General features: G+C 47.3%; 1 protein-coding gene across 2 annotated transcripts in view; it reads right to left on the bottom strand.

Moving 5' to 3' along the window:
• Positions 1-524: 524 nt before the first annotated feature.
• Positions 525-12,775, bottom strand: part of etv6 (ETS variant transcription factor 6) — a 31,013-nt gene continuing 18,762 nt past the window's right edge. For both annotated transcript variants that reach the window (XM_087997533.1, XM_087997534.1), the window contains exons 5-8: positions 10,026-10,568; positions 9,135-9,277; positions 1,611-1,711; positions 525-1,207 (exon numbers count right to left, since the gene is read on the bottom strand). In XM_087997533.1, coding sequence (XP_087853659.1) covers positions 1,102-1,207; positions 1,611-1,711; positions 9,135-9,277; positions 10,026-10,568 — 893 coding nt within the window. In that variant the 3' untranslated portion in view covers positions 525-1,101. The remainder of the gene's footprint in view (positions 1,208-1,610; positions 1,712-9,134; positions 9,278-10,025; positions 10,569-12,775) is intronic.

The raw sequence follows: 12,775 nt of genomic DNA, 5'->3' as shown, positions 1-12,775 counted from the left end.
AAAAAAAATCCTACTTTGAATTTGAATAAAGTTAAAAATCACACACCAGTCCTTCCTGGACTGGCTGCAGAAGTCAATTCAATCAATAACTTTCAAAACAGAGTTGCATCAATGCATAAACAGGTTATAATTATTGGGAGTGGGAGTCAAATTGCATGCACAATTATGAAGGGCCAAATGGCTTCCTCATGCTGTAAAATTCACAGATTCTTGTTATTGTAGTGCAACCTCAAAATAAACTTTCAGCTGAAGAGTTATTGAAGCAGGAGGAGTTGTAACATTAAAGAATTGGTCAGTTATTGAAGAAACAGATCTGGGAAACAGCTGCCCGAGAGATGAGCAGAAACACAAAGACAGGGCTGAGTCACCAAACTCTTTCGCAATTGTAATCCCTGTGCAAAACCACCAATACACCGAGATGGTGATGACTACTTGCTAGAGGATGAAACAGTTGTCTTTCATTAACAGAAAGCTACACAGTAATGTGATTTACCAAGCCAGCTGAGATAGATCACTCAGGGATATCCAATCATTCTCATTTTAATTCCAGATGTAGCATTGTTTAAAAAGAATCATTACAAAGTGTGTTTTCTAGTAAGAAATGTAGATCCTCAGTATGAGCTCAAAAGAGAGACAGAGACTCAACTTGTGCAGTTTTTTTTTTTTAAAAATCACTACAAATTCAAGTTTATGATCATGAAGGGTAAATAGTGCGATGGTCAGCAGGGCGCTGAGTAGAGTGACACAGAGTAATATAGGTCCAGCTCCACACTGGCAACCTGCCATAGTTCCTGTTTTGAGGAAGTTGATGTGGTTCACAAAGCCCGGCATTATTTAAAGGCCTGCAATGAGGTGGCAGCAACAGAGTAGGTTCCAGACTGATACTGCGCTTGCCCTCACTCTTTCCCAATTGTTTGTCCAGTAGAAGGCTGAGAGCGATCACATTGTGAAGCAGCAGATGGAGGGGAGATACAGCGATTCACTGGACAGCAGTTTGGGTCTCAGTCTGCAGCATCCTCTTACACACTGGCACTGCCAGCCTGACAGCTGCTATAGCCTGGCACATCCTCCACATCTGGTGATGTCCCATAGTCAGAGCACTCAGCATTCCTCGTCCTGGTACAGAGGCTCCTCCATTTCCTGGCACTCGAGGTGTTCAAGGCGATCAGACCGACTGTTCACAATCTCATCCGGAGTTTTCATGAACCTGACAAATGGCAACGGGGAAAGCAGCATGTTTCAGGCAGGATGTAGCAGCCTTATGTACCCCCAAGTCGGCCCCTCACTGCAACCCCCCCAGTCCCTATCTGCCCTCATTCCACAATCTCTCTGCCTCCTCCTGTCAGTCCCTCCCCTCTCCATATCTGCCTCCTCCCCAGGACCTCAATCTGCATCTGCCCTGTTCCCCATGACTCCCAACTATCTGCCCCCCAATGCCCCAATCCCAGCCTCCCCATGCTCTGTGTAACCCATCCCCAGAACCCCTAATCTGTATATGCCTCCTATTCCAAATCCCCGTTCACCCAAGCAGCAATACCCCACTGCACCTCTGAATACACCCACCCCAGGGACCCATCCCAGATTCCTGCTGCTACTCCACCCCTCATTACCTGAACAGGAGTCTCTGGCCAGGCTCCTTCTTAATGATGTTGAGTTTGTAGTAATGGCGGAGAGCTCGCGACATTTTCTCATACGTCATGTTTGTTCGGTTCTGTTGCAGACAGAGGCTCAGATCAGTAACTGACACCAGTACCGTGTAAACATGAAGCAGAAAACCCCACCGCAGTCCCTTGTTGCAGGGGAACCTTGAACACTCCATTTCCACTCAGGTGTTGGGTGTTCATTGCGGCCAATAGCTTAGGAACATCCCAGTGACCCTGTGACTCCGTCATCCTCACCATCCCCTTTAATGACAGTATCCTCACCATCCCCTTTAATGACACCATCCCCATTCTTATCACTGATTGGTGTGAAAATGTGATGTGGCCCACTTTGGTACAATGAATAGAAAATCAGTTCAGCCCTTAATAAGCCAAGTCCACAAACACAGAGACCCAGGTGTCCTTATCGACAAAATCACAATATCACAAAATATTAGCAGTCAGATACAGCAAGTATTTGGGAAGCAAATAGAATGTAAGAATATGGGCCTTTATTGCAAGATGGATGGAGTATTAAACAACAGGAGTTTTGCTACAGCTGAATGGAGCACTAGTGAGACCACATGCTGTGCATTTCTTTAGCCTCCTTACCTGGGGAGAGATATGTTTTAGTGGAACATGAGACAAAGGGACAAAGGCAGATATGTTCTGAAGAAACATTGAGGAAGTTTTAGCTATACTCACTGAAGTTCGTAAGAATGAGAGGCAATCTTATTGAAATATACAAGATCCTGAGAGAGCTTAATGGGGTGAATGGGAAATGATGTTTCCCCCTTGCAGAGGTCACATTTAAAAAATAAAGGGGCCAAAGAAGAAGAGAACTTGCTCTCTCAGTGGGATGTCAGTGTTTGAACTTCTCTTCCACAGTGACATAGGAGTTTGTTTTGTATTATCTCATCTACCTTCTCTGGCTTGAGAAGGAGACAGTGCCTTCAACATGGTTTCCCCCTCAAACCACCTCACCCGTGTTCTCACTCACTTGAACATTATCAGTGAGGCACCATGCACTGCATTCTTCTGGTCGAGTCAAGAAATTAAACTGCAATGGAGAATTTGAAGACCTGGCCAGTTATTTACTGCACAGAAAAGGGCCCACCGAGTCTGTGCCAGTTAAAAACAACCGCCTAACTAATCTAATCCCATTTTCCTGCACTTGGTCCATGGTCTTTTATGCTTTGGCATCACAAATGCATATCAAAGACAAAGAGGTTTCTGCCTTGACCACCCTCACGGACAGTAGGCTCCAGACTCCCACCACCCTCTGGGTGAAAGGTTTTTCCTTATAGCTCCCCAAAACCTTCTGCCCCTGACCTAAAAGCTATACCTCTGGTCATTACAAAGGGAAACATTTCTTCCAGTCTACAACCCTCAGTTGTATACATCTCAATCACATCCCATAACAATCTGCTATGCTCCAAGAAAAACAACCCCAGTTTGGCCATACGCTCTTCATAACTGAAACTCTCCAGCCCGAGCACTTCCTGGTAAATCTCCTCTGCACCTTCTCCAGTGCTGTCACATGCCTCTGAAAATGTGGATTCCAGAACTGCACACAGCTGTGGCTTAATCAACATTTTATACAGTTCCAGCATAACCTCCCTGTTCTTAATCTTTGAATCTCCAAGCCTTGATCTACCTTCTCCACCTGTCCTGATACTTTAAGGGACCAGTGTACATGCACACAAAGGTCCATCTGATCCTCAAGTGTTTCCCAGGATTCTAACATTCGTCATCTATTCCTTTGCCTTGTTGGTGCTAACCAAGTGCATCACCTCACATTTAACCCAATTGAATTCCATTCGCTACTGACTAGCCCGTTTATACCCTTTTGTAGTCTAAGGCTATCCTACTCACTGTTTGCCAGCCTTCCAGTTTTTGGATCATCTGTGAACTTGGGTTGTACTGCGAAAAGCAAATTTCAACATAGAAAGGTTGCTGAAGACTGATACAGTAAAAAACAGAATGAATAATGACCCAGAAGGTGAGTCAAAGGGCTTAAAAACAGAAAAGATTCTAAATATCTGTTCAGGAATGGGAGTGTTGCTGGCCAACCAGCATTTATTGCCCGTCCCATTTGCTCCGAAGGTGGTGGCGAGATGCCTTCTTGAAGCACTGTAGTCCGTGGGATGTAGCTAGACCCACAATGCTATCAAGAAGGGAGCACCAGAAAGTTTGAAGACCATTTTTCAAGCAGGGGAATTTGGAATGGACAATAAATGCTGGGCTAGCCAACTGAATGTTAAAGGGAGTGCAAAAACAAGACAAATGGGGACTCCTGTGTGCAAAGTCAACAGAAGGTTTGGATTTAGCTTTTCATGGTCACTCATTAGCAATGGGAGCCTCAAGGAACTGCCTGAGTCGAGGAGTCGAATGAGCTTCCTCATCAAGTCAACGCTTCAAACAATGTGACAAGGAACTGACTTCATTAGAACAGGCAAAGGACGCAATCCCAACCAGCAAAAAAATTCTGGGGATGCCAGAAATCTGAATCTAAACAGAAAATGCTGGAGAATCTCAACACGTCTGCCATCATCTGGACAGAGAGAAACAGAGTTAATGTTTCAAGTTGAGAGCCTCCCTCAGAACTGGAAAAAGTTGGGGATGTAAGAAAGCAAGTGAAAGAGGGAGCACGGAGAGCAATCAATAATGGGAAGTTGTGGGCTGTAAGACAGGAAAGGTTAAATGACAAAAGGACAGAGCAGCATGGTGGCTCAGTGGTTAGCACTGCTGCCTCACAGCGAAAGGAGCCCAGGTTCAATTCCACCCAGTGACTGTGTGTGGAGTTAGCACATTCTCTCTGCGTCTGCGTAGGTTTCCTCTGAGTGCTTCTATTTTCTTCCACAGTCCAAAGGATGTGCAGGTCAGGTGGATTGGCCATGCTAAATTGATCTGGGATGTGCAGGCTAGGTGGGTTAGCCATAAGAAATGCAGGGTTACAGGGATAGGATAGGGATTGGTGGGATGTTGATATGCCGAATGGTCTGCTTTCACGTTGTTGGGATTCTATGATCCTATGATCCATGGTGAGATTGAGTAAAGAAACAAAGAAAGAAGTCTCAATGATGTGTGAATGGCAGAATAGCAGCTGCCCAAATACAAAGTGAAAAAATCAAGAGAAGGGGAGAGAGTGAAAACAGATCGAATCAGCAAAAATAAACTCAGACAAAAAAAAAAAACCAGCAGAGATTACATTTGGAAATTATTGAATATTGAGTCCCAAAGGCCATAGAGGGCACAGTCAAAGATGAAATGTTATTCTTCCATTCGAAGGCTGGGGGGGTCAGACTAGAAACAAGGTGAAGGAAAATGACCAGACACTTAGGTTCATCCTGGTCACTGTCATAAAACATTACAGCGCAGTACAGGCCCTTCGGCCCTCGATGTTGCGCTGACCTGTCATACGAATCTGAAGCCCATCAAACCTACACTATTCCATGTACATCCATACATTTGTCCAATGACGACCTAAATGCACATAAAGTTGGCGAATCTACTACCATTGCAGGCAAAGCATTCCATGCCCCTATTACTCTGAGTAAAGAAACTACCTCTGGCATCTGTCCTATAGCTATCACCCCTCAATTTAAAGTTATGCCCCCTCATGCTCACCGTCACCATACTTGGAAAAAGGCTCACCTGCCCACCCTATCTAACCCTCTGATTATCTTATATCTTATATGTCTCTATTAAGTCACCTCTCAACCTTCTTCTCTCTAACGAAAACAGCCTCAGGTCCCTCAGCCTTTCTTCGTAAGACCTTCCCTCCAGACCAGGCAACATCCGAGTAAATCTCCTCTGCACACTTTCCAAAGCTTCCACATCCTTCTTATAATGTGGTGACCAGAACTGTACACAATACCCCAAGTGCGGCCACATCAGAGTTTTGTACAGCTGTAGCATAACCTCATGGTTCCGGAACTCGATCCGTCTATTAATAAAAGCTAAAACACTGTATGCCTTCTTAACAACCCTGGTTAAAACAATGACTGCAGATGCTGGAAACCAGATTCTGGATCAATGGTGCTGGAAGAGCATAGCAGTTCAGGCAGCATCCGAGGAGCTTCAGCAAAATCGACGTTTCGGGCAAAAGCCCTTCATCAGGAATAAAGGCAGAGAGCCTGAAGCGTGGAGAGATAAGCTAGAGGAGGGTGGGGGTGGGGAGAGAGTAGCATAGAGTACAATAGGTCAGTGGGGGAGGAGATGAAGGTGATAGGTCAGGGAGGAGAGGGTGGAGTGGAAAGGTGGAAAAGGAGCTAGGCAGGTCGGACAAGTCCGGACAAGACATGGGGACAGTGCTGTGCTGGAAGTTTGAAACTAGGATGAGGTGGGGGAAGGGGAAATGAGGAAGCATCCTGTCAACCTGGACACAGATCTCTCTGCTCATCTACACTACCAAGAATCTTACCATTAGCCCAGTACTTTGCATTCTGGTTACTCCAACCAAAGTGAATCACCTCACACTTGTCCGCATTAAACTCCCGTTTGCCACCTCTCAGCCCAGCTCTGCAGCTTATCGATGTCTCGCTGTAACCTACAACATCCTTCGTCACTACCCATAACTCCACCGACCTTAGTGTCATCTGCAAATTTACCAACACATCCTTCTACACCCTCATCCAGGTCATTTATAAAAATTATGAACAGTAGTGCACCCAACACCGACCCTTGCGGTACACCACTGGTAACTGGATTCTAGGATGAACATTACCCTCTGTCTTCTTTCAGCAAGCCAATTACTGATCCAAACTGCTATATCTCCCACAATCCCATTCCTCCGCATTTTGTACAATAGCCTATTGTGGGGAACCTTATCGAATACCTTGCTGAAATCCATATACATCGCATCAATCGGTTTACTCTCATCTACCTGTTGGTCACCTTCTCAAAGAACTCAATAAGGTTTGTGAGGCACGACCTACCCTTCACAAAACCATGCTGACGATCCCTAATCAAATTATTCTTTTCTAGATGATTATAAATCCTATCTCTTATAACCTTTTCCAGCACTTTACCAACAACTGAAGTAAGGCTCTATAATTACCAGAGTTGTCTCTACTCCCCTTCTTGAACAGGGGGACCACATTTGCTATCCTCCAGTCTTCTGGCACTATTCTTGTGGACAATGACGATTTAAAGATCAATGTCAAAGGCTCGGCAATCTCCTCCCTGGCTTCCCAGAGGATCCTAGGATAAATCCCATCTGGCCCAGGGGACTTATCTATTTTCACGCTCTGCAGGATTTCTAATACCTCCTCCTTGTGAACCTCAATCCCACCTAGTCTAGTAGGCTGTATCTCAGTATTCTCCTCGACAACATTGTCATTTTCTAGAGCGAATACTGTTGAAAAATATTCATTTAGCGCTTCCCCTATCTCCTCTGACTCCACACACAACTTCCCACTACTATCCTTGATTGGCCCTAATCTTATTCTCGTCATTCTTTTATTCCTTAAATAACTATAGAAAGCCTTAGGGTTTACCCTGATCCTATCTGCCAACAACTTCTCATATCTCCTCCTGGCTCTTCTGAGCTCTCTCTTTAGGTCTTTCCTGGCTACCTTGTAATCCTCAAGTGCCCTAACTGAGCCTTCACATCTCATCCTAACATAAGCCTTCTTCTTCCTCTTGAACAGAGATTCCACTTCCTTCATAAACCACGGCTCCCGCGGTCTACAGCTTCCTCCCTGCCTGACAGGTACATACTTATCTAGGACACTCAGGAGCTTTTCCTTGAATAAGCTCCACATTTCTAATGTGCCCATCCCCTGCAGTTTCCTTTGCTTCCTAAATCTTGCCTAATCGCATCGTAATTGCCTTTCCCCCAGCTGTAACTCTTGCCCAGTGGTATACACCTATCCCTTTCTATCACTAAAGTAAACATAACAGAATTGTGATCGCTATCACCAAAGTGCTCACCCACTTCCAAGTCTAACACCTGGCCGGGCTCATTACCTAGTACCAAGTCTAATGTGGCTTCATAGTCTCACAGCCTGTGTTAGATCTCCCCAGTGTACAGTAGATCACAGTCTCTCAGCCTGTGTTAGATCTCCCCAGTGTACAGTAGATCACAGTCTCTCAGCCTGTGTTAGATCTCCCCAGTTTAGAAATCACAATCGCTCAGCCTGTCTTAGATCTCCAAAGTAAAAAGTAGATCTCAGCACTATCTACTTTAGACTCCCAATGTTCAGCAGACCACAATCCCAGACTGTGTTAGATCTCCTTAGTGTAGAGTAGATCACAGTCTCAGCCTGTGGTAGGTCTGCCCAGTGTACAAGTGGATTGCAATCCCAGACCGTGGCAGACCTCCCTAATGTAGACTGAGTCAATATAGACATCTTGGACAATGAATGCAGTCAACCTGATCACTAATTGGCCTGGAAGGAGGGGTTGGGATTTGGGTAGGAATGAGGGGAGATGGAGGGACAAGTTCTACTTCCGTGCTGGTATGGGAAGGTGCCACAGACAATGAAGGGCCGGGGGGGTGGGGGGGGGAAAACCAGGCTGTTGCTGAAGGAATGACAAAGGCCTTAAGAAATGTGATGGGGCCAGCAATGACAGAGGCTCATGTACTGGATCCAGAGGCCGTTAGGCCAGAGGGGGAGAATGAGAGGAACATTCCGATAGCTCTGGGAGAAAAAGGAAGTGAACGAAAGGCAGCACACACAGTTAAGCTCCTTCTCAATCACGACAGGGCAGTCTTCATTTGAGGAGAAAGGAAAATTATCCGAATGGAGAATGGAATGGAGTCTTTACAGGAAGCAGAATGTGAGGAATGGTACTCCAGGGGCTCTGACAGTTTGGCATGGATACACTATCCCCAGAAATGGAAACAAAGATGTCAAGGAGGAGAAAGAATGAGCCCGAGATGAAGGCAAAGAAGAGAGAAGGATGGAAGTTGGAGGCAAAGCTAGTGACATTTGCCATTTCTGAAAAAGTACTGGAAAATGAGAGCAGGGAGGATCTGTGATTAGGGGATGTTCTACATAGCACCCATTCCCCCTCTGCACTACCTCCAAAAGAACAGCAATGGTTAACCCCTGGCAGAAACACCTGCAGTTTGAGAGAGAGAATTTACTCAGATTAGGAATGTGCAGGTAGTGATGGAGAAGGTAAAAGGGAGGAGGGGGCAACTCCACAGTGACTGCCTTGGAAGCAATCCTTGATGTTTTATGGTGGGAGATGTCACAGGCAGTGTTGGAAAGGCAGTCTGTCAGTTCCCAGTCACAGCCCTTCAAGATCAAACTCCCAGCTCGCTGTGCCTCCCCTTGCCTCCCTGTCTTCCCATCAGACGGTTTCAAACATTGTTCAGTTTTATCCTGAAGCCTCCCTGAAGAGCCCAGTTGGTTCGATTCATGAACTGTTGGGGTACATTCAGGCTCAGGTTGTCATCGGGGGAGGCGGGGTGGAGCTGATGACAGTAGGGCCCACTCCTCCCTGGATCTGTCCCAAAAGAGCACAAAGCAACGCCCTTACCTTGTGGTTACCCCACAACCGGGCCAGGCCATTCGGATCCACAATTCGGAAAACTTTGGACTCATGGTCCTCCCATCGGATGAAAGCTTCATACCTGCTGTCTGAAAGCAACTGGTAAACGTAGTCCCAGAGGAGCCGGCAGTCTAAGGGGACAGCCAGAGAAATATTACTGACCTGTAACATTTAACCAATCAGCTTCCAGAATCTCACAGGGCATCACCTCCTGACTGAGCTGGGGCAGAGTGGTTAGCATGCCCTGTTCAGAACTGGAACAGTATGTTCATACCCCCCAACTCAGACAGGATACCAAACTTAATCCCTAGGTCTGCTCCCCAGACAAGCATAGGGTCTCACGGACACCGTGGGGGGGGGGGCACCCCAGTGGACGTCACAGACACAGGGGCACCCCACTGTCCTGCCTGCCGATCACATCTGAGAGGGATAATCTTCACCCTGTGGGATTTTGCTATGTGAAAAGCAACATGGAGGAGCAGGAAGAGACAGAACACAGAGGGAACATCGCCACTCTCTGCAGGAGGATAGTCTGATGGGACTCAGCTCCTTCTGTGTCACTGGCAGCAGAATAGCCGAAGATTTCACAGCAAAATCTGCAGAGAGATCCTCAAAGTGCCAGGGAACATTGTTTCTGCTGCCAGTATTTTGGGGAGGAATGAGGTGTGAACTCACTGCCCACCCTCCCAGCCCCACGTTTGGGGGCTGAATTCTCAGACTTTGGTTCGCGGTAGGATGGCAGGGTGAAAACCCCCACTCTGTTGCCAGGGTTGAATTCTGGTGGGTAAAGCTCAGGAGTACAATCTCCCCCTCCTCCCTCCCTCTTTCCCTTCAGCGACTGTCCTCAGCTGGTTAGAGAGCAGCTGTGTGGCATCCTACCTGCAATTCTGCCTATGGGTGTGGTCACAGGCTCCTCTGGGGCTGATATGGGCACCATCACATGGTTACGGTATAACAGCTCTTCCCGGGATAAGTTCAGAGGCCGCTCCTTGAGAGAGTTCCGGTTGGCCATCCTCGAGGTGATATCTGTGGGCTGTCGGCTGGAGACCATTGCCGGGTTCATCATGGAGTTGGAGATTAACTGGATAACTCGGGAGGTGTCCATAGCAGGTGAATGATTTCTCCTGGGAGCTGGCAGCATGTTGTCATTGCCCGATGGGCAGTGGTTCTCATCCACAGGTGAGATGGACAGTCTTTGCTCAATGTCTGGCGAGGAGCTGTGCGTATTCTCTGCCTGCGAGTTGGGGCTCGGGTTCCTCTCACATGCTGGAGCAAGGCTCTGCGGGATTTCCAGCTCTGCTTCTGGGGAAGAGTGTCGCTGGGCACCAGCTGGAGACCGGACCAATCTCTGGAGTGGCGCCAGTGAAGGCAGATTCCGATGGCTCGCCAGCTCCGAGGGCCGGGCATTTCTGTGCAGTAAGTCTGTGGCAGGAAAGAGATGGTCAACATTGGCATGGGGCAAGAGGCACACCTGGTTATAGCCCAAGAACCCCAACCCAGCTCTGCCAACAATCCCTGGAGAGCATCATAACCCACAAGAGGAGAGAGGCTAGGCGAGGGTTTGGAGATACTCAGGGAAAAGGGTAGGTGCGAGAATGAGGGAGGGGGATGATGAATGGCTAGGGCTCAAGGGAGGGACCTAGAGGAGATGAGGGAAGAGTGGGATTTATGATTGATGGGTATGGACAATATTAGCCTAAGGACAAGAGGGTTGGTGGGTAAGGAGGGGCTGGCGAGGTGCAGATGGGAGGGGGCAGCAAGGGAATGGGGTGGTGAGGTGGTGGTGAAGGGAAGGAGGGCTAGCAAGAGAGTAAAGGGGAGGGGGCAGTGAGGGCACGGGGTGGGGGGGGGAGGGGGGGGGAGGTGGGGGGGAAAGAGAAGAGAGCCTGGGTGTAGATAGAGGTGTGTGTGTGCGCACGCGTGTGGGTGAGGTGAGTGAGGCGAGGGAGTGAGTGAGTGAGTGAGGCGAGGGAGTGAGTGAGTGAGTGAGGCGAGGGAGTGAGTGAGTGAGTGAGTGAGTGAGTGAGTGAGTGAGTGAGTGAGTGAGTGAGTGAGTGAGTGAGTGAGTGAGTGAGTGAGTGAGTGAGTGAGTGAGTGAGTGAGTGAGTGAGTGAGTGAGTGAGTGAGTGAGTGAGTGAGAGTGAGTGAGTGGGCGAGGGAGTGAGGCGAGTGAGTGAGTGAGTGAGTGTGAGTGTGAGTGTGAGTGTGAGTGAGTGTGAGTGAGTGTGAGTGAGTGTGAGTGAGTGTGAGTGAGTGAGAGTGAGAGTGAGTGTGAGTGAGAGTGAGTGAGAGTGAGAGTGAGAGTGAGTGAGTGAGAGTGAGAGTGAGTGAGTGAGAGTGAGTGAGAGTGAGTGAGAGTGAGTGAGAGTGAGTGAGAGTGAGTGAGAGTGAGTGAGAGTGAGTGAGAGTGAGTGAGAGTGAGTGAGAGTGAGTGAGAGTGAGTGAGAGTGAGTGAGAGTGAGTGAGAGTGAGTGAGAGTGAGTGAGAGTGAGAGTGATGATATATAAACGTTAATAGAGCAATGTTCCCTTGCTTCAGTACGAAACAAGCCCAAGACTGAACAAAACTGCAGAGAGTTAATTGGGTGCCTAGTTTGACCGGATTCCCTAAGCTACAGTGATGGACTCAGCTCACTGGAATTTGACTAGATAAAAGTGAGGACTGCAGATGCTGGAAATCAGAGTCCAGACTGAGCTAGTGTTCAGAGATGCACAAAGCAATTGACACAAAGGAAGCAGCTCAAGACCACGAGGGCCTTTTCAAAAAGGTGTTGTCTGAAGTAGGAAGCAGAGACAGGGAGGTATGACAGCTTCACCTCAAAGGCAGTGAGTTTCAGTTTGTTTCCCCTCCAGATTGTGGCAGCACTTGAACTGGAACTGGGGAGATATTAGCATTATATAAAATGTATCTAACAAACTATTTAACTCGCTCACAGAACTCCAGTATTATACATTTATTCATTCATTCGTGGGATGTGGCCGTCACTGGTAGGCCTGTATTCATTCCCCATCTCTAAATGGCCTTGAAGGTGCTGGTTAATTGCCTTATGCCAGGAGTATGCCATTCAGTCCATCGAGCCTATTCTTCCATTCATCTGGATCATAACTGATCAGTTCCTCAATGCCACTTTCCCATAATATCTCTAAATCCTTTTCACATCATTAATTTCCAGAAACCTGTCAATGTCTATCTGGAAGTTATTCAATGATTCGAGTTTCCACAACTTTAAGATAAAAAAATTGCATATTCCAAGGACTCCTCACCTTTTGAATGAAGAAAGTACTCTTCATCTTCATCTGAAATGGCCTATCCCTTATCCTCAGACTGCTCCCCCTAGTTTTCCCCCATTTGAACCACTGCAGCCCACCTGCTATAGGTAGATGTGCTTAGGACGGCAATTCCAGGATTTTGACCCAGCAACAGTGAAGGAATGGTGATATATTTCCAAATGTGGATGGTGAGTAGCTTGGAGGAAAATTTGAGGATGGTGGTGTTCCCATGCATCTGCTACTCTTGCCCTTCTTGATGGAAGTGGTCATCGATTTGTAAGGTGCTGTCAAAGGATCTTTGGTGAATCTCTGTAGTACATCTTGTGGATAGTATGGAGGGAGTTAATGCTTATGGGCAAA

Source organism: Chiloscyllium plagiosum, unplaced genomic scaffold, assembly GCF_037043375.1.
Source record: "Chiloscyllium plagiosum isolate Xiang-an unplaced genomic scaffold, Cpla_swu_hap1 HiC_scaffold_19, whole genome shotgun sequence".
Taxonomy (NCBI): Eukaryota; Metazoa; Chordata; class Chondrichthyes; order Orectolobiformes; family Hemiscylliidae; genus Chiloscyllium; species Chiloscyllium plagiosum.
Note: the sequence above shows the minus strand (reverse complement) of the source record. Positions and strands in the feature narration are given on the sequence as shown.